General features: G+C 43.1%; 1 protein-coding gene across 1 annotated transcript in view; it reads right to left on the bottom strand.

The window, feature by feature from the left end:
* The window catches only part of BCL2 (BCL2 apoptosis regulator), a 160,916-nt gene extending 140,943 nt beyond the window's left edge, over window positions 1-19,973 (bottom strand). Inside the window, exons 1-2 of the mRNA XM_083188045.1 lie at window positions 19,361-19,973; window positions 17,993-19,034 (exon numbers count right to left, since the gene is read on the bottom strand). Coding sequence (XP_083044171.1) covers window positions 17,993-18,760 — 768 coding nt within the window. The 5' untranslated portion in view covers window positions 18,761-19,034; window positions 19,361-19,973. The remainder of the gene's footprint in view (window positions 1-17,992; window positions 19,035-19,360) is intronic.
* Between the last annotated feature and the right edge of the window lie 2,368 nt (window positions 19,974-22,341).

The following is a 22,341-nucleotide window of genomic DNA, read 5'->3' as shown; positions in this document are numbered from 1 at the left end:
GAATAACCCCCTTTGTCCGTTTCCAGATTTCTAGAGCAAATTACTGAATAACAAAATTACATTTGCTCCCATCCAGTACCAGAATATTATTCCATCCAACCAACTAGTTGGATGGTTGGATGAAAGTTGGTCTGGTGTGTGGCCAGCATCTCTGAAAAATGTGTTTCTTAATGTGAATCACCAGCTCTTCTGTAAAGTCTACAAATATAAAACTACAATACTTGTACTTCAAATCTCCTTGATGATAAACTACGGCACAGTTGTAAACTATCCAAATTTGTACACGAGAAAAACAAGAGAAAATAATCTAATCGCTTTGTGTTTTTCGCAAACCTATACTTATTTCTGCCAAAAGGCAAAGAAATTGACTCCTTGTCTGATGGTAAAGTGACACTTACAATTACCAGATACAGCATTTGTCAGTGCATTGTAGAAAATAAAATTAATGTTATGTAATAATAAAATATTGTGCTGACCGATGTGATATATGAATGGTATTTTACAAACCATGAGTTCAAGTTTTATTGGCCACATCTCTGACAGATGTCCTCAGACAAATGAAATATAATGTCTGTGTTGTGTCAAATTGATTTTTTTGTAACTGAAATCTACATTAATGAGAAACTCTTTAACATGTGTCTGTTAATTATCTAACAGAATACAGTTTGTGTTACTGTTGCTCTACAAATTGCCAAACTGGATTAGCAAACAGGAAAATACTTTTCAAAATAAAAAAAAATTAAAGAATTTTTTTTACCCTCCAATGGCTTGCATGGTTGTATGGTTTTAGTGCTAGAAGTAAAATTCACTAACATATTGTAGTGGCTGCTAATGAGATAAAATAGGTGTGCCATCCCCAAACAAGTGCGCTACTAGGCACATGCCTTACATGTCTAATGGGAAATTCCCCACGGCCAGGGTGTGCTTGCAAGGGTGCCATGGGTTGATGGTCATGGATAAAATATGTGGACAACCAGAATTGAAACCCTGCCCACCACTACATAACTGAACCTACAGTAACATTGAGATTAGCACAATTTACTTAATTACATTTTTTTTACAATTCCTTATAAATGCATGTGAATACAAAATAATTAATGAATATGCCCACTGCTTAAAACATATTTATAGATTGTGTTCAGACATTATCAATATATGCTGAATGAATACTTCTGGTGAAGGAAGTATCATTTCCTGGGAAAGAACACTCATATAATTGAATATAATGAATGATTGTTCCTCTCAGCAGACATCCTAGTGACGTATGCTGCCTTGTAATTAAATTATGATTTCATATAGAAATTCCTGCCTTCAAGTACATAGAAACCAATACTACAACACAGGAATAAATACATTACACAAAATAGCAGGGTACCCAATTTGTCCTGATGTGTTTCCGCCCCCACCACAGTGGCGTAACTATAGCTCCGCAGCCACCGCGGTGGCGGGGGGGGGGGGCGCAGAGAAATCGGGGGCGCCGTCGGGGGGGCTGCGGGGCTATAGTTACCCGCAGTCTGCGTCTCGCCCGGCTCTCTGTCGGGACCTTCCTGACGTCACGGTCCCGGCCGGCTCCTGCTGCAATGAAAACTGACAATTTTTCATTAGAAAATGGCTGCCCCATACTGCAGACAGTTTTCTGTCTGCAGTATGGGGGCAGCCATTTTCTAAGAGTCCGTTTTCATTGTAGCAGCAGGAGCCGGCCGGGACCGTGACATCAGGAAGGTCCCGACAGAGAGCTGGGCGAGACGCAGACCGCGGGTAAGAAGGGGGGGCAGGTTAGGTGCGGCGGGGGGGCGCCCCCCCACGTGCGGCAGGGGGGGGGGGCGCTAAATAGTTAGTTACGCCCCTGCCCCACCAAATGTGTGATAGAAGACTGATTGGTCATTTCCAGGCTATCCAAATAGGGAACTTTTTTTTTCAGGTGAAAATCATCCCATTTTTAGGTAATAACACATTGGGTGGTATTCAATTGTTATATCGCGCCCCATCTTTCGTCTAAAGTGACAGGAGATTGTGGGGCGATCTTTAATTGACCTATTTTTTTGCTCATACTGTGCTCATTATAGTCCGGTTTAGCCACAAATTTGCACATTTTAGCTTGCCACCCCCAGGGATAGTGAGCTGAAATGCTGGTGAAAAACAATTAAATGCTGCCCATGGTATCCAGGATAACTTCCCTGACCCACGTAGATCCGCAGGTTACTTATAGAGGATTATGCTTTAAATGTCTGAGGTAACTAAAGCATAACCCACAATAAGTGCAAGATTGTCGGGGCTAATTGTATAGTCCCAGGCGAATCCTTTATATTGTTGTTTTTCACCTATTTTTCCCTTATTAAATATATGCAGTAATTCAGCACCTTATTTAAGGGTTTGATCCCACAAATGAAGATGAAGTATCTGCACTTTTCCTTTCCTCCCACTCTACTACCTCTCATCTTGACCCTATACACTCACAAATAAGTAAAGGTCTGTCTCCTGTGCTCATCCCAACCTTAACTAAAATCTGTAACCTATGTTTCTCTACTGGTGTCTTTCCTTCATTGTTCAAACACGCAGTTATTACTCTGATTCTGAAAAAACACAATTCTGAACCAAGCTCTATCTCCAACTACGGTCTCATCTCTCAGCTTCCATGCACCTCCAAACTACTTGAGAGACTTGCCTACACTCGCCTCACACACTTTCTTAACTCGCACAACTTATTGAACCCACTTCAGTCAGGCTTGCATTCCCAACACTCCACAGAGACATCACTGACTAAAGTTATGAATAAGCTGGTCACAGCTAAGTCTAAAGGCCACTAATCATTACTTATTCTCCTAGATCTCCCTGCTGCTTTTGACAGTGTTGACCATTCACTTCTCATACAAACACTACAATCCCTAGGTCTTAAAGACACAGTCCTTTCTTGGTTTTCATCCTACCCATCGAACAGCTCCTTCATGCCACTTTCAGACAGTGGCTGCTGAATAACCCAGGATTTACAAGCCATTACCCGACATTTGAAGCGCCGGTTTATTCAGCCACCGATGTCAAACCAACCTTCACAAAGGAGAGCAAAAGCTCTATTACACAGGGTTTTCACCAGTGTGAAAGGGTCAATCCAGATCTTAAGGCCCCCATACATTAGGCCGACTTGTCCTTAGGACAAGTCGGACCCAATTCTCCTGTGAGCCGCCCGGCAGCTCCCCGGGAGGCTCAAATACAATTTGGCACTTGATGAGCCAGTTTTTACATGTGATAAATCGCTTGCGATTTATCACATGTAAAACAAATGGGGAGCTGCAGGGCGGTGAGGAGCAGTGGGGGCGGGCGGCGGCAGTAGTGGGGGCGGGCGGCGGCGAGTGATGCTGACCTGGCCGGGCAGCTGTGATCACAAATAGCAGCGCTGCCGCTGCGGGATGGGACGGGACGCACAGTGGCGGCTATTAGATTTTCAAAATACCTGTCAAATGACCGGCCGTTCTGTGATTGGCTGAGAGAGCTCTCAGCCAATCACAGAACGGACGGTCATTTGACAGGGATTTTAAAAATCTAATAGCCGCCACTGTGCGTCCCGTCCCGTCCCGCAGCGCTGCTATTTGTGATCACAGCTGCCCAGCCAGGTCAGTGTGTCTGCCCGCCGTGCTCCCCCGCCCCCCGGTGTCTGCATGCATATGCCTGACAGGTGGGCAGGCATATGCATAGCATACAGGGAGGTCGGATGATCTTATGTGCTGACCGTCCGACCTCCCTGATCCGGTCCGATGCGCACGGGACCGCGCATCGGATCATACATCACACACCTGCGATTTTGGGGCGATTTCATCCGGTTATCGGCCCAAAGTGCCGAAATCGGATGAAATTGTCCCAAAATCGTATAGTGTATGGGGGCCTTTACACTCCGAGTCTCTGCCCCTGGTCATTTGCAGGGTTGGAAACCCGGAGTTTAGGAACTGGATTGACCCTTTCACACAAAAAAGGACCCGTGTATTTAATCAAATTCCTGGGTGGAATTGCTTTACCGGGGAATTTTATTTTCTATGTGAAAGGGGTATCAGTATTAGTTTCTCTGATTCCACCTCCTCTTTGCCTTCTCTATCAGTTGGAGTTCCTCAGGGTTCAATCTTAGATCCTCTGCTTTTCTCAACCTATACCTCATCTCTTGGCTTTCAGTATCATCTCTATGCGGATAATACTCAACTCTAATTATCCTCCCCAGACCTGTCTCCATCTGTATTGGGCCTTGTCTCTGAATGCCTTTCTGCTGTTTCATCTTGGATGTCATCTCGCCACCTCAAACTGAATGTTGCAAAAACAGAAGTAAATATATTTCCACCAATAAATAGTAGTTACCAACCAGATATCTCTATTGCTGTTGAGAATAGTCTCCTTATTGGCCTTCCCCAATACAGACTTTCACCACTACAATCCATCATGAATGCAGCAGCGAGGCTAATTTTCCTAGCCAGACTTTCATCTTCTACAAAGATACTCTGTCAGTCACTTCATTGGTTACCTGTATTCTACCATATTCAATACAAAATCATTTTACTTACACACAAGGTCATAAACCAAACTACACCAACATACATTTCTTGTATTATCTCAAAATATCTTTCAACCTGACCTCGTCGCTCCTCACAAGATCTACATCACTCACTCACACTCATTTCTCACTCCCATTCCTGATTGCAGGACTCTCCTCCAGTCTCCAAACCCACCTGCGTTTCCTGAAAACGCACCTCTTCAGACAAGCTTATCAAATTCCAGAACCAGCCACTTAACCTTCATATACCGTTCCTATCCAATCACATCCCCACTGTACAGGTCACACATATTCTCTCTCTTTATTTTTCATATCTTCCATCCTCCTGACCCCTGGACAAACTACTGGGTCACCATATCATACAGCACACCAGGAACCTTTGCATTATGGTGGACTTTAAGCAATAAAGAATATCTATCCTTGTGTATCAATGCCTATTTCCCTATCGATTGTAAGCTTGTGAGCATGGCCCTCATACCAACCCCTGTTGACTGTCTGTAAATACCCAGTTTGTTGTATCACTGTCTTCTATTGTAAAGCGCAACGGAATATGCTGTGCTATATAAGAAACTGTTAATAAACAAATACAGTTTATGACCATGTTTTTATTCTCAGGTCAACAATATGAATGTTGACAAAATCTAACTAATCTAATATGAATGTTCACAAATCTAACTCTCTCTGCACATGTTACATCTGCCCCACCTGCAGTGCACATGGTTTTGCCCATTTTCCAAACAAATTTGTACTGTGATCAGATCTGAATTAAGGCCACTTTGTGGTGATAAATCACATTCAGATAATCTAATCAGGGGCAGAAGCCATGACCAGACTTTTTGGAATTTTGACTATACCTTTAGTTAAATTTTCACCTTAAAACCAAGGAGAACTTAAAATGTACCCACTACTATGTGGAAATGATATATGATAGTGACAAACAGGCCTAGAGCTATGCTGAATAACCCAGGCAATAAAACACTGTGAAAAGCATCGTATCTAGGGATACGCTAAAGAGAAATGCAGTCCCATCACTCGCCAGATGACAGATTAGCTAATGAAGGTGTTTAACAGTTTGGCCTGAAGGGAAAGAAAACAACACTGACCAATTCCACCTGTCACTGCTGAGGGATGCCAGGAAAACATCTCACCTGTGTCATTACTAAGATTTAATGTCTAAAAAGCTTACATGCACTTAGTTAGTATCCAATCCTATATGTGCCAACTTTGGAACATAATCGTATACACACTAATTTCATATAATCATCTCTTCCTACACAAAATACATATATAGAGGAAACCTTAACAAGTGTCTATAAGAATAAAAGGTTTAGCCCCCAGTGTAGGTTTTTCCTGTATAAAACTTAATTCTATAATATTTTTTTTTATAATATATTTACATATTCTATGCAACGTCTAAAAACTTTTTATACATTTGAATCTATGATTTTAGGGGTCTGTTTCAGACCTGATTGCACGCTGCTAATTTGCAGTGGCAGCAATTAGGTAAATGTCACCCCACTAGAGTGAAATCCTGCCTTGTGAATTAATGTCCTCGCTGTGCAGCCGTGCAATTATACCCTCCCCTGCTTTTTTTCCTAGTCATGACTGTCTTTTTTTTCTGGCTAGCAAATTTTCTGCCTTTTCTACATTTCTCAACAAAAAACATATACAGTGTACAGGGCTTACACCTCTCTAAATCTCTCACTAGTGTGATACAATGGAACTGAACCTTAATCTCCATACACACAGAGCAATATTGGCTCAATATCACTCAGTGACCATATTGCTCAGTGTCCCATTTTCATCAGTGACCAAAGATGGCTGCCTGACACTCTGACACTCTCAATTACTTTTTTTCGGCATGTGCAGCATGGATTCGCTGCACATGTGCCGCATTCTGGAGGGTTGGAGCATTCGCTGCCAGCTCTCCCTCTGAACACCCCCCCGACAAAAGGCGCAGGGAGGTGGAAGCCTCCCTGCCTGCGCCTGACACTTCTAAAAGTAAATAAATAAAATTTAAAAATATATTCTTGTACAGCAAGCACATGAATAAAAATAGCATGCCCCTTCACAGAATAAAATTACTGATTTTGTGACACCAAATTTAAAAAAAAAAAAAACTGTATTTTGAAAGAACACATTCCTGTTCACCTTAAAAAGATGGCGATTGCTAAACTTTGACACACAGCGAAAATCACATTAAAAGCAATTCACCATCCGAGCATTAAATACGGCGAATTATGGCGAATGTAAGTGAAAATCCCATTAAAAAACAACAGCGTATTGCAGCGAGCATGAAACGGAGAACTGGCCGGCATTCACTGTTCGCTTTCGGCGAACAGTGAACATTGAATAGGGTTAGGGAAGCCAATCCCGGGGCATTTTTTCAATCCCGGGATTCAGAATTGAAAAATGCTCAATCCCGGGATTTCCTGGATCCCGGGATTGGCTTTCCTAATAAAAAAACGCCCTGGCCGCCCCGCATTTACTTACATTTGCAGGGGCGGCCGGCGGCCGGGTTGATGGGTGGAAGCCGGGATGCCGGGTGGGCAGCTTCATCCGGCCGGCGGCAGGGTGGGAGCCGGGATACCGGGTGGGCAACTTCCTACTTCGGGAGCCGGGTTGCTGGGTCGGCTGGCTGGCTGGCTAGGTGGGCAGGCGGGCGACTTCATAATGCGGAGTTGCTTGCTTGCTGGGTGGGCTGGCTAGGTGGACGGGCGGCTTCATCTCTGCCTGCCTGCGCAGTGTGACCTCTCGTCACGCTGAGAGGTCACGCTGCGCAGGGTTGCTCTGCCGGGTATGGGAGTATCCGGGCAGCGGCTGAGCAAGTGCTCAGACGCTGCCCGGCATTAGACTGCGCATGTGCAGTCTAATCCCGAAAATCCCGGGATTGGAAACTCCAATCCCGGGATTGAAAGCCCGGCATTTTGGGGGCCAAATCCCGGGATCCCGCCGATCCCGATCCCGGGATTGGCCACCCTAAATAGGGTGAATCAGATCTTCAGTGAAAAAGATTCACCGCAGAGAGTGAAAACTGCCCGATTTGCCGTAAAAAATGGTGAATCCTGTGCATTGAATACTGGCCTCTGCCTGCAGAAGCTGCTGATCGCAGGATCATGCTGCTCTGACCAGCGACCACACCAGGACTGGGTGCAGGAGCACTTTTCTGGCAACCGTCGCCCCGTAAACACGGAAATATGGTCGCTCAGCAACCGTATGCGATTATGGCTGAAATTGCCCTGTGTGTATGGGGCTTTAGTGTTAGGTATCCACCAGATGAGGTCACCTGTTTGCAGTTGGTGGACCTGTATTTTTGGCCACCATTATGAGAATCACCAGAAATTGACTCTTCATTATATTACAGAGTTTCTTATAATTATTCTGATTAGCACTGTTTTGTGTATAGTGTAGGAACTACAGATCTCAGCATGGTAACACATCTCAATGAGTATTAGAGTGTGCACTATACAGTATGCCACATATTTGCTTGCACCATACTTGCTCACTCTAGTGTACTCATCTCTGGGAGAAACCCGAGAATGAGAAGCAGCAGGGCCCTATGGTGGAGATGGGGCTGTACTTTCATGTAGTTTTAGCCCTGTCCCCTCCATACTGCCAGCTTCTTCTGGGGGGTGTGGGGGACTACCCGAAAAACTCCTGCAACTTCCAGAGAGAAGGAACATATGGCTTGCACTGCAGAAAGAAATACACTGTAAAGAATCTAGTGTATTCTAATGGTGAGCTAGGTTTTAAGTGGAAACATTGACATGAGAAAAGTCTCATGCGTAGAGGATAGATTCAGTAAATCTCCAATGTCATCACTAACATATGCCCAACAGGTGACTTTCAGAATGTCACATCAGATCAGTAGGAGAGCACTTGGCAGCTTGTGAGGAGATTGCCTACCAACAAAATTGTAAACGTTATTACAAGCATGTTAATCTCTATTGCTACAAGTTACTAAATGATTTCATGTGATATTCTGTACTTCAGCTGTCAGGAAACTGACAGGAATGACTTTGGCGTTTAGGGGAATTTGTCCATTAGACTGGATTGGTAATATATGCAAATCTTAAACCCTTCAAACTTAAATCACCCTTAAGCTCGTACACACGGAGCAATATGATATTGGCTTAATATTGCTCAGAAATACATTGCACAGTGATCACGAGACACTGTCTACAGAACCCACTGGTCGCAGGAGCATGCGCCTCTGACCAGCGACCACCCCAGGGCGACAGTCACCACATACACACGTTATGGCTGAAATCGCCCAGTGTTTAAGGAGCTTTAGAATGTGTATGCATCGTCTTCCTTCTGTACTCGATTGTACACCAGAAGAACTTTGCTTGGGAAAGATCAGTATATTCCCGACTTGAACTTGTGCTATGAGGAGGAAGCATTGCATTGTGTGTTTTGAATTCTCATTCAGAGTATAATTTGCATAAGATAGACATAAGCTAACGAGTTGCTCTTATTATAACACAGATTTGAACCTTCAACTATTTTACCAAATAACATAGGCCCTTATTCTGATCGGTGCGGCCGGATCCGAATATGCGGCCAGGACCGTGCGTGCGAAACCCCGCCTTCCATACGGATCGCCAACTCCGTCCGTACGCGGTAAGAAGCTGGCCGAACGGACCGCACGTGTATTTTTCATGGAATACGCCTCCTCCATCTCAGGGAACCTCACCCATCATTCGATGGTCGCAGACCATCGAATGCAGGACCGAGTGGTCCACCAGCTCCCGCAACCTCAGACCACACGGACATTTTTCCGCTCAAAAGCAGGGATCTGGGCGGGCAGCTGACATCCGGCGATGTCATATGTTCGCCCCCTACACGTGCGTCACGGCCGCATTACCATACGTACGCCCAGCGGTTGCATGGGAACGCCCATGAAACGCGGGGCGTATGCATATGGTAATGAGCCCAAATAGCCCTTCACGCCCCTCTCCACCCCCTATTCGGAGTGTTCACATTTCATGCGGGATTTGGCTGTACGCCCCGCTCGCACATGCGCAGAGACGCCTCTGCACATGCACAGACACAAAACATCGGCGGCCCGAACGCACGCGGATATTTCCGCACCAACCAGAATAAGGGCCATAGTTACAGACTTTCTGGCTGCCAGGTCAGCGCAGTAGGGAGCATATTAGGGGGAATGAGTGGACCAAACCTCCGTACTCAAGAAAGATAAGTACTGGATGGATGGATGGATGGATGGTGTGTGTAATAAAGTTCTACTTTATTTGTGTGTTCGAGTGTTTATTGGGGTATTGGTTCTGTTGTGTGTACACACGTATCGATTTACTTTCGATTTGATTTGCTTTTGATTTCCCCTATTCCACTCCCTTACAATTTGGCCTTTGCTTTCACATTCGATCTGCACTTTTGCAATTGATTTCGATATCGAATTCAATTTACATTCAAGGCACAGTGTACACATTCGATTTACTGTATTGAATTCAATATTTCCTTGCCTGCACGGTCTATTTTTCTTCTCGATATAGAGAAAACGGGAGTGCGCATTAAAAACCATTCGATTTCGCTTCTATAAGCAAAATCGAATCGAATAAGTTTCAAAATCGAAGCAGGTGTATACACCTTTAGAGGGACAAATAATGCCCAGCATGCAGGGACTTGTAGTTCTTCCTGCATGCAAAGGAGGCTTGCTGGGAATTTTAGTGCCACAACAAAACCCAATACTTATTTATTAAATATTTATTTTACACTTTTTACATAAGGCCGGAACCCAACGCCCAGGGTTTACGGGGAGCCCCAGGCATCAGCCCTGGCAGGGGTGGCCTGAGGGGGACCGCTATATGGGGAGTCCCCACTTTTCCAGAGACCTGTCCCGGGCTGACCAGCCAGGGTTATAATGCTTTGGCCAGGGGAACTTGTGTAAAAAGTTTCACCCAGCTGTGACATTACACCGCTGGCTGTTGGAGCCCGGTGCTGGTTATAAAAATATTGGGGGACCCCTACTCTTTTTGTCCCCTGTATTCTTGTAACCGGACCAGGCCAAGAGCCCGGTCGATATGCTTTAGGTCAACCACTGAAGGTCAACATGGCTTAGGTTATTTCATGTGTCAACCTTAGTCATGTTGACCTTCAGTGGTCGACCTAATGTGGCTCAACCTAATGACCGTATACCACACACACATTATACCTTTATTTTTTCTTTACTAATTTTTTATCAAGTAAAATAAAATAACACAAATAGCTAAAAAAGCTTTTAGTAAACACCACAAAGAAACATTTTTCAGTCCTTGCTTTGGCATTATTCCACCTTTCCAAAGCAGAAAAATCTGTCTTTTAGGCACAGGTTTAGAGCAAGGCCTACCATTTTCTTTTTAACTAAAAACTTACCACAATAAATAAGGGTATCTTTTTTTTTTTTTTGACACAAAATGGGATTTTACTATTACTATTTTAGTTATTGTCTGTTTAACTACAAATACAAATATTACTTGAAGGAAGGGAGTTTCACGTACATTCTGCCCAATAAGGGAGACGTACTAGAGGGCAAAATAATTATCCTTTATACATATGGTGCCACAAGGGTTCCGCAGCACCTAACAGTATACACAAATGAGCAGGAAAACATCAACTTACAGTACAAGGCAAATAAAGACATTAGGGGACAGGACACTGAAAAAATTATTAGGGTGGCAGATACTTAGGGGGGGTAGTCAATGTGCCGCCGCTATTCCTGATGGGGGAAATAGCGGCGGCTTCCTATTCAATGCTGTCTTTAGCGACAGCATTGATGAGGATCACAGCAGAACGGGCCCGACTTTAGAAGCTGTCGGGCCTGTTCTGCCGATAATGGTCGTGGATTGTCGCAATCCCGGCCGCAGATCAACAATCCACAACCGTTTTTGTGGCCACGCCCACTTTGTGACAATCGGCAGGCGGGACATTGAAACCCGTCTGTCATTCAGCTGTCGATCAAACACAAACAGGCCAGGATCACGGCTGTGTGGAGGGATCGACAGCCATGATCCTGGATTGAATACCCCCCTTAGGGTGAGGTACTGTTAAAAAGAGTATGAAGTATAAAATAGCTTGAGGAAAAAGCACATGAGGGGAGAGGACCCCGCTTGTGAATGCTTAGTAACTTAGGGTTTGACGGCAGATAACAATTCTGCCAATCTAGTCTGCCCCTTTTTAACCATATGAGATTTTTTTTTTCCTAAGGATATCCTAAGGTCTATTTCATGTCCATTCATGTATAAATTGTTCTACTGTCTTATCCACTACAACCACTGATGGGAGGCTATTCCACTTGTCCACTACCCTTTCTGAACCTACCCTCCCTCCAGTTTAAGTGCATGTCTTCGTGTTCTAATACTTTCCTTCATTTGAATGATATTTCCTTCCTGGACCTTGTTATTTCCCTTGATATATTTGAAAGTTTCTATCATGTGTCTACTCTTTTTGTGCTCTGTTTCAAACTATACATTTTGAGATTATTTTAGTCTATTTGGGTAAGTTTTGTGATGTAGGCCATGCACCATTTTAGTTGCCCTTATTTGTACCATTTCCTAATGTATTTATATCCTTCTGGAAATATGGCCTCCAGAACTAGACAGTATTCTAGATGAGGTCTTACCAATGACCTATACAGTGGCATCATTACTTCTTTCTTTATGCTTCTTGCATTCTAAAGTGACAATATTCCTAACAAAGGAGAAGGAAAATCAAATCCTGTATTCATGATTTCAAACAATCCAGAGATACTGTATACCACTAGTGAACCCATCTACAAAGGCACAATAAAATGCACCTGCCACACTACCAAAAAATATTTTTATTTATGGTCAAAGTGATAGGCAAAACCATTGCTGGTGGCAGGTAGTCATAAAACATATGCATAACAACTTTTATCCTAGGAGTGCCGTGAAAAAATGATGATACTCTAAGGCGATGTGATTCAAGAAACTTTGGGATCCACTCAGTTAATATGTAAAATACTGACTGATAAACTTAGATACTGTCACACTTGAACAGATTATCAATGATTTGTGATCTTGGTGTATTGTGGAATAATGTATGATTAAAATACACAAGGTATGCATGGCTATGTTGAATGCCATTACTAACTCTGCTTGTTTATTGCAATTACATATTTACTAAAGTATTCCTGATTAGTATATTGACTAGTTAATAGGATTTATTTCAGCACAGCTTGCCCTGATTAACGTTCTACTGAAGTGCATGTAATGTGAAAATAACATCATTTTAGAGTTGCCACAGTGCTCATTAGAGAAAAGAAGAGAAAAGAATCAACAATAGTGTACATTATTTTGACAGCCAGAATGGAAAGCTGTCTACGTGTTTGTGTATTAGGGAGGGAATCAATGTAAGCTCTTTCTTTGCTAATAGGATAAATGTATGTGATGACACAGGCTTGTAACATTCTATGTTCTGGGTCTTGCTCCAACATCACTAGCGAGATATTTCTCTAAAGTGACAGAGAGGATTTAAGGGGCACGGGTATGCATTTATGTAACATGTTAACATTACCCAATACTGTGATTTTTTGGTACTTATATGTTAGTTGGGCGCCCACTAACCTATTTGCTTAGTTTTACGTGTCCACTCGCCACGCTATATAAAATCTTTCTTTTTCTTCAAAGGAAAAGAAGTAATAGAACACGAGGACATGCACTGAAACTGGAGGTAGGTAGGTTCAGGGGAAATGTTAGAAAGAATTACTTCACAGAAAGGGTAGTGGATAAGTGGAATAGCCTCCCATCAGAGGTGGTAGAGGCTAAGACAGTAGAACAATTTAAACATGCTTGGGATAGGCATATGAATATCCTTACAAAGAAATAAGGATTAAAAAGGGTTGAGATTACCTGAAGGGTAAAAAAAGGGGCAGACTAGATGGGGCAAATGGTTATCTGCCATCAAATTCTATGTTTCTAATCAACTCCATGCCGATATGGATAGCGGGGTATGAGCGTACTTACTATAGTGGGCACTAAACTAACATAAGTATTATTTTTCTATATAAAGCTCATTATTTGTGAATACGGATACCAGGACAGGACAAATCACAGATGGCTGGAATGTGGAGTGGAGAAATATTTACGAAATTAGATTTAAAGAGGTCTACATTTTTGGTTTGAAATTATAGCTCTCTTTTGTTTCACATATTCCCTAAAAATCCCGGGATCGGGATCGGCGGGATCCGGGGATTTGGCCTCAAAAAGTCTGGGATTTCAATCCCGGGATTTTGGGATTAGACTGGGAATCCCGGGATTGAGCATTTTTCAATCCCAGATTCCGGGATTGAAAAAATGCCCCGGGATTGGCATCCCTACTTGACACTCCAGCTGTTGTTGAACTTCAATGAATTTCAGTCAATTTACATGTATATTCACTCTTCTGTGGGTCATAAACAACATCTTCTTTCATCCATAAATGCAACTCAATCTGAGGATATCCCCAATGGACTCCTGGATGTGGCAACTGATGATATATTTTGCAAGATTGCACAGTGTCTACGCACTATTTAGTTTGTCCAGGAGTTCAAGTGAAATCGTTGACAACATTGGCCCTTATTCTTATCGGTGCGGCCAGATCCGAATATGCGGCCAGCACCGTGCATCCTAAACCCCGCCTTCCATACGGATCGCCAACTCCGTCCGTACGAGGTAAGAAGCTGTCCGAACGGACCGCACGTGTATTTCTGATGAATCTCAGGGAACCTCCCCCATCATTTGATGGTCGCAGACCATCGAATGCAGGACCGAGTGGCCAGGCAGCTCCCGCAACCTCAGACCACACGGGCATTTCTCCGTGCAAAAGCATGGATCTGGGCGGGCAGCTGACATCCGGCAATGTCATATGTCCGCCCCCCACACGTGCGTCACGGCCGCATTACCATACGTACGCCCAGCGTTTGCATGGGAACGCCCATGAAACGCGGGGTGTAAACATATGGTAATGAGCCCAAACAGCCCTTCACGCCCCTCTTCACCCCCTGTTCGTAGTGTACACATTTCATGCGGAATGTTGCCGTGCGTTCCGCTCGCACATGCGCTGAGACGCCTCTGCACATGCGCAGACACAAAACATCGGCGGCACGAACGCACGCGGATATTACCGCACCAACCAGAATAAGGGCCATTGTATCATTCGGACAATGTCTAGTGTGTACCCAGTTTTACTCTTATATAGTAATGGAGAGAGCTTTCACCATAATTGTCATTTATTTGTATCACATAGAAATAAAACATGAAACATATATATCAAATATAAACACATATAAAAACCTTTTACAGGCATTAGAAATGGAATACTTGCCTCCAGATGTATTTAACTACAATACAAATATATATATTTTGAATTATATAGTTATATTATAGTTAAATACATCTAAAGGCAAATATTCCATATCTAATGCTGGGAATGGTTTTTAAATGTGTTTATAAACTTTATATTGATATATATTTCAATGTTTTATTTATATGTGATACAAATAATTCACACTTACTGTATAGGGCCTTATTCTAGTTCACTCTTTCTGACAAAATCCTTCTTAGCTGGACAAAACCATGTGCACTGCAGGTGGGGCAGATGTTACTTGTGCAGAGAGACTTAGATTTGGGTGGGGTTTTACTTCAAATTGAGCTCTATATTGCAGTGTAAAAATAAAGCAGCCAGTATTTACCCTGCACAGAAACAAAAAAAACTCACCCAAATCTAATTCTCTCTGCACATTTTACATCTGCCCCTCCTGCAGTGCACATGGTTTTGTCCATCTAAGAAGGATTTTGTCAGAAAGAGAACTAGAATAAGGCCCATAGTGTGTACACACGGTAAGAATGCCTTCCGATGTTGACGATATAGTCAACATCGTGTCGGCATCGCATGCAGATCGCAAGGGTTTTAACCCTTGCGATCTTGTTGAGCGTTCACGTATCGCAAGACAGATAGTCTTGGCTGCATTGACTATATAGTGTAGATCTGCACTATATAGTCAAAATTGTGCTACTGCGTGCATGCCGTGCGATGCGAGTCCCAATACGATCTGATTGCATCGGGACTCGCATAGCACAGCATATCTTCACCGTGTGTACACACCATTATTTATGGTGAAAGCGCTCTCCACTACTATATAATATTATACTTTTGTTTTTCACTGGGATCCAACTATAACAGGTGGGAGCTGCAAATCACATAAACAGGTACAGGCATTTGTTATGGTCTAAAAAGAAAAAAACTCAGCATCTCTGTATAGAGTGGTAATTTACTGCACATAGCGCCTGAATTTTTTCTGTTCCCTATATATAACCCAGCTTTACTCTGGCTACTTGTCTTAGCAAATTCTACAAAAATTACATTTAGAATATCGGTGATGGTAGAGACCTCTTCAAAGAACAGGGAGTACTGTTCTGTATTGCTAGTAGGTCGGTACAAGACTGAGAACTTTTTTTCTTAAGGTGTAGCTTAGTTTTACTTTATTATCTTTTGACAAAAATGCAAAAGGTAATGGGCAAAACACGGAACCGATCTACGGACTGGAAAGGCTCCCCTCATCAAACTGTGCTGTTTCAGAGCTTGCAGAGTCTGGTCCGATGGGGTGCATGTCCAGGCAAAATTCCATCCAGTGTCTGTGCCTTTGACACCTGTCACATGAGAGACAGGAAAAGAGAGATTACAGTCTCCTCGTATGGTCCTGGGATGTAGTAAAAACATTGGAGGCTGTCATCTCTCTTTTCACATCTTCCAGCTTGCACAGGACATGCACCAGCCTAACCACAAACTACAAGCTCTGTAATGGCATAGTTTGATGAATGGAGCCCGTCCAGTAGCGGTCCGGTTCCAGTTTTTACTTAGTCCTAATGCACGATGCTTAAAATAAATAATTATCCATAACCATATTAATAGAAGCCTATTTTTTTCTTATAAATTATGCAGAAAATGCATAATTTTATGTATACCCTTTATGTACTAACAGACAGGAGATTTCACATAAAGGTCAATTAGAGCTGCAGAACAAAGTCCCAATTATTAGCAATGGGGATTATGGTCTGACACCAAAGAGTATGGACTGTTAACAATCACAGCACTGCCATGATTATTAATACATAGGCCCCTTAAACCTAAGAAACCAACACAATTATTAGAACACTAGTTACCAGACAGTCAAAATTTAGGAACATCATAAAAGTAACGTCAGAACCAGCGCGAACGGAGAAGCGTTTGAATTGCTACGTCAGGTGCAATCTAGTAGACACTTGAATTCCCTCCATAGAGGTGAGGAGCAGTGTTACTATATACAATTTAATTACGTAAAAGTGAAGGGTGGACATGTTGGCCCTGATTCTGGTTACTTCTGTTCACAGGGGACCAATGTTTTTCTAGTGCGCATGCGCATAATGGTTTATGCGCATGTGCAGGGTACCTGCTGGGCGAATGGGCTTGGTGACTTTGCTTAGTGGTCGAGCCATTCATACGGAGGGCGGGCGGGATAGGGGTCATTTGACAGCCGCCTGCCCGTCTTCGGCTGGAAGCCCGCAAACATGTCAGTCTCCACTGACTTATTTTTGTGAGCCCTTGTTGCGAGGGGATATGACTTGTGAGGGGAGGGGGGGGGGGGGGGGCATTCGCCAGGGCAACAACTGTTCGTTAACCTGTGAGCTTTCGCAACTTACCGAGCAGATCAGAATGATGCCCATTATCATAGAGACATATGCTATATGAGATATTTTAGGCACCCAAAATTCCTGCTTGCCATCTCAGTAGGGTGTGAGCAGAAATAATTAGCATCAGTGATACATGTGTCCATTGGCACAAACCACTGAATAAGGACAAAGTTCTGGAACAAATGGGCAAAGCACAGGCTAACACACCTAACTTCTGGAGGTACTTTTAGTCAACAAATAAATGCCAATATCAAGTAGATTTGATTTAACAGATTTCCATACAACTATATTGTAGGTAGCCAAACTTTTCCCATATTTTCTATATAGAATACAGATCTGTATAGACCATTTGAGCTTAAAAGGTCAGTCCACACTTAACTTGCAAGATGTTATATTACATTAATAATAAAGTATATCAGGAAACTAATAGATTTTGTAATCATTTCATGGTAAAAGGAAAATCCACTGTATGCAAACCCTTAAGACAGAAGACCTCGACAAGCACAGTTCACAATGAAAAACTTCGTGAAACCTCACCAACTACATCAGGCATTTTAAAATCTTCAGTTACAATTCATTATTATTATTTATTTATATGGCGCCACAAGGGTTCCGCAGCGCCACATTAAAGGCAGTCACAGGTTTTATATTTGGTTTTTCAATGATTTGTGAAGAACTGGTTTCCTGCTAATATGTTTCAACCAACTACGTTTCTCTTCAAAACCAAAGTAACTATACCAAAGCGATATGTAAATGATGCTTTTTAAAGACAAACGTAAAACATATAACATACCCATCCTCCCTGTTCTTGGATCCAGTTTTGCAGATGTCTATTAAGGTACTCAGTCATCCATCCTGCAATGGAGTCCACCAAAGGAGACATCTCTCGGTTCACACTCTCCACACACATGACTCCTCCAAATTCAAAGAACGCTACAATTCGACCCCAATTTACTCCATCATGAAAGAGCTCCTCCACCACTGCAGCAAAACGCAGACGAACTGTGGATGGCGTTAAATGGAGGAGCCCTGAAATATGTCTGAAGTCTTGTTGGTACATATTGGAAAATTCATCCCCTGCACGGCTCAGTGTCTGAAATAATGCAGGAGGCACAGGCTGTACAGGGGCCTCTTCACCATTATTATCATCATCATCATCCGGTGGTTGACCTTCCCCATCTTGGTCAACATTCCAGTCTCTCCGGGCAACATCCAAATCTGCCTGGGGTAAAGGGAACGGGGAAGCAGCAGCAGAGGCAGAGCTTCTGGGAGCAGCAGGTGCACTTTCTTCAAGAGGAACTGGAGCATTACTTGGAGATTCGTTATTTGAAGAGGAAGCAGCAGGCATATCTGAAGCAAGAGGTTGTCCAGTTTGACCACCAGGTATGGAAAAAACCTCTCTATCATTAGATAGATTATTATTAGCAGCAGACGAATGTGACAATGCAGAAGAAATTTGTCTCCCTTCTTCCCATTCATAGCCCCTCTGTGACAGCTTATAATGAATGTATTTTACCACTATGTCACGATGATCGTACCCTCCTCTCCCAGGATGAGCCATAGTTTCAAAGAATGGCTGGTTTGAATTCAGTGGTAAAAAAATAAAATCTTAATACAAAATTTTAATAGAAAGAACTAACCCCACCCAGATCTCAAAAAAACGACTGCAACCCTTACACTTTAGTTGTGAGTGTTTGGTCCTTCGGATGCTCTCTCATTCTTCAATATCTTTATCCCCCTCCTCTTCCTTCCAGTGGAGTTCTGTACATTTACTGTAATTTCCCCCCTGAAGCTGTTTTCATCATCAGTTTTTAAGGGACATTCCCTTCTTCAGGCTAAAATACAAACACATTTGATTTATGCATATGTGGGTTTTCCATTTGTGTATCATATATAACTTTACAATTGTGTGTGCACAATGTAGGTGATGCACTGATGCAGAATGAGAAAATAAAAGGGACAGCGAAATGCTGAAGTGCAGGAAAAGCTAAAATCACAGATGTACACATAAATAACAATGAACACAGAAACACATACACACATATATTAATAAAATTATGTGTGTGCGTATGGGGGTGTATTTCTATATAAATTAGCAGTAACCTAAAATACACACAGCCAGCATACATAATGTAAACACAAATGCATTATAAATACTCACTCGCTTCCCCAAATAAGGTTCTGGTGTTGGACTTCCCTGTTCATTTGAATCCATGAAATAACTTCCAAAAATCCTGAGGCTATATCGACTTAAATCCTCAGGGACAAGTGAATGCATCAGTAAGCGTGCCCAAATGTCACATAAGCATCCCTGCAATGCAAATGCTTCACAGGCCACCCAGGCCACCCTGGAGCCGCAGAATAGCCCCAAATGCAATGTTTCTCCTCTAATCCAAGCTCTTGCAGCAGTGTGTGCACTCCCATTAATACAGTCTCTCGCATACACTACACATATGCTCCTCAGCCAGGGCAACCAAATAAAATCCCCTTCAACTAATCCAACACAGGCAGCAATAATCTCTGGGTTGTATCAGGCATAGCTTGCAATGGGCACACAGCACGAATGTTTATATTTGTCTGTCATTCAGTTTCTTTTTATTGTGCTTCCTGCCTTCATCTTGCCTCCCTGTAGTAGATAGAGTGTGTGCTGGAGGAGGCGGGACACTGCTGCCCGTTGAATGCTGTCCTGTGTGTGTGTGAGTGTGACTGTATGCCTGTGTATGTATGTGTGTGTGTACAGCAGAGGCTTGCCTTGTGCTGGGCGGGCTGAATTGATTTCCTTCTTTACGTGTTAAGTAGGCTGCCAGTGATTACAGCTCCCTCTAGAGGGCTCGGTGTTGTCTGCACTTTTTCTCACATATCAGGAAAATATGAGACACTTATGCAAATATTGAATTTATTTGCTGAAGGTGCAGTCCAGCGATTCCAATCAATAGCCACCAAAAATTGATATGAGGATCTTAGCTATTTAACATACTCAATATTAGAATATAGTGAGTTTACAAAACATTATTAGATATTTGCAGGGTTCTTTACATGTGTGGGTTAAAAGCTCTTCTTCATATAATTCCAAATAAAAGTTGTGCTGTGTTTTGCACTTGCCAATGCTACATTTATGAGTATCATCCTGAAATATGGACACAGATACAAACTATTTTAGTGGGGTATATTTATTAAGAAAACCTCTATTTTTTTTCAGATGTTGCACGACAGATTTAACACTGTCAGGTCCAACGTCTAGTCAGGCTCAACAGCCCTAGCACTAGTAGCAGATCCAATGGTGAGCCACTTTAAAATAAGAACATTAACATCGTTCAACATCCAATGTACACCATTTTTTTAATTAAAAAAAATTGCAATTCATTTCAACATTTAAACCAGACCGATTGAATTTAAAAAAAAAAATTGGACTGCAAAGGGTTAAAAGGACAATGATATATAGTGGTAGATGTATGAAGAAGTGATAAGAGGAGAAATAAGCCATAAGAGAAGTGGCCCATGGCAACCAATCAGCTGCTCTGTCTAATTTTATATTAATCAAGACATAGATGTTACTTCAGTGCTGATTGGTTGCCATGGGCAACATCTCCCTCTGGCTCACTTCTTCATACATCTACCCCAGGCATTCCCAACCACAGTCCTCAAGGCACACCAACAGTGCAGGTTTTAGTGATATCCAGGCTTGAGCACAGATGGCTTAATCAGAATCCCTCAGATACTAATTAAGTTACCTGTGCTCAAGCCTGGATATCTAGAAAACCTGCACTGTTGGTGTGCCTTGAGGACCGTGGTTGGGAATGCCTGGTTTACATGAACAGTAACTTGTTATATACTGTATATTGTAAGCAGGGCTCCAGCCTCTGTGCTGGCTGTCAGCAACACACCTAAGAGTGTGCAGGGCTTTTAACCCCTGCCACCTCGGTCACTAGCATGGCAATGACCAATGGGACCTGGGGGATTTATACACATTGGAAATGTTTAATATTTCTGCTAGAGTCCTCGCTAGTGCAGCCTGAGCTTGAGCACTGAGCATGTAAACCCCTGGCACTGTGCATGTAACCCCCTGGAACTGTGTATGTAACCCCCTGGCACTGTGCATGAAACCCCCCTGGCACTGTGCATGAAACCCCCTGGCACTGAGTATGAAACCCCCTGGCACTGAGCTTGAAACCCCCGGCACTGTGTATGAAACCCCCTGGCACTGAGCTTGAAACCCCCGGCACTGTGCATGAAAGCCCTGGCACTGAGCATGAAACCCCTGGCAAAGAGCAAGAAACCCCCAGCAATGAGCATGTAGGTAAGCGGCACTTGTGTGGCATAATATGTAATATAGACATTACCGTGTGTGGCATATTCTGTAATTAGCATTACGATTGTGGCATAATGTGTAATGGGCATTAAGATGTGCATAGTCCCCTGTCCCACAAACCCTTGCCCTGAATTTTTGCTGTGCACACTGTTATGCTCTTTTAGGGTGTTTGGGTTGTCTTGCACTATGGGGCATAATTCAATTAAGGGTGGTATTATATGGGCCGCATTATTCTTTTCAATGCGTGTATGGGACAGGCCATACATTTAAAGCTTGCAGCGGGAGGTTGAAGACCAAAGTGAGTTCTACCACCTTTTCAGGACCACTTTAAGCACTGCCTATTTCTAATTGTAAAGCGCATTGTTAAGTCTGTGTAACTCTGTATGTGTCTGGGTATATCCAGTATGTCTGTAACTCTGTATATGTGTCTGTGTATATGTGTCTAGCCATATTTGGAACTCCTAGATGCTGACTGGATTGATGTGTGGGTATGTGGTTCTATATTGAGAGGCAGTGCTTTCTGCATTACCAGCACCAGGCTCAAGGGACAGCCCTGGTTCCCAAAATATGGGGGACAAAATGACTAATGGTCTCTCATGTTTTGAGAACCAAGACTGCGCCCAAACAGCCAGCAGGGTAATGCTACAGCTGAGGGAAACTATTTATATTAGTTCCCCAGGCTCAATTCAAGCATTCACCCTGTGGCTGGTCAGGCTAGGCAGGGACCCTGGGGGAGTGCCCCCCGTCCCCCAATGAAGGCCCCCCCTGGAATTAACTTTGCCTCTTGCCTGGCCTGAAGCCTGGGGCTGTCCCTGGTGCCCAAGGCTTCAGGC

This window comes from Crinia signifera, chromosome 5 (assembly GCF_055691185.1).
Source record: "Crinia signifera chromosome 5, ASM5569118v1, whole genome shotgun sequence".
Lineage (NCBI taxonomy): Eukaryota > Metazoa > Chordata > Amphibia > Anura > Myobatrachidae > Crinia > Crinia signifera.
Note: the sequence above shows the minus strand (reverse complement) of the source record. Positions and strands in the feature narration are given on the sequence as shown.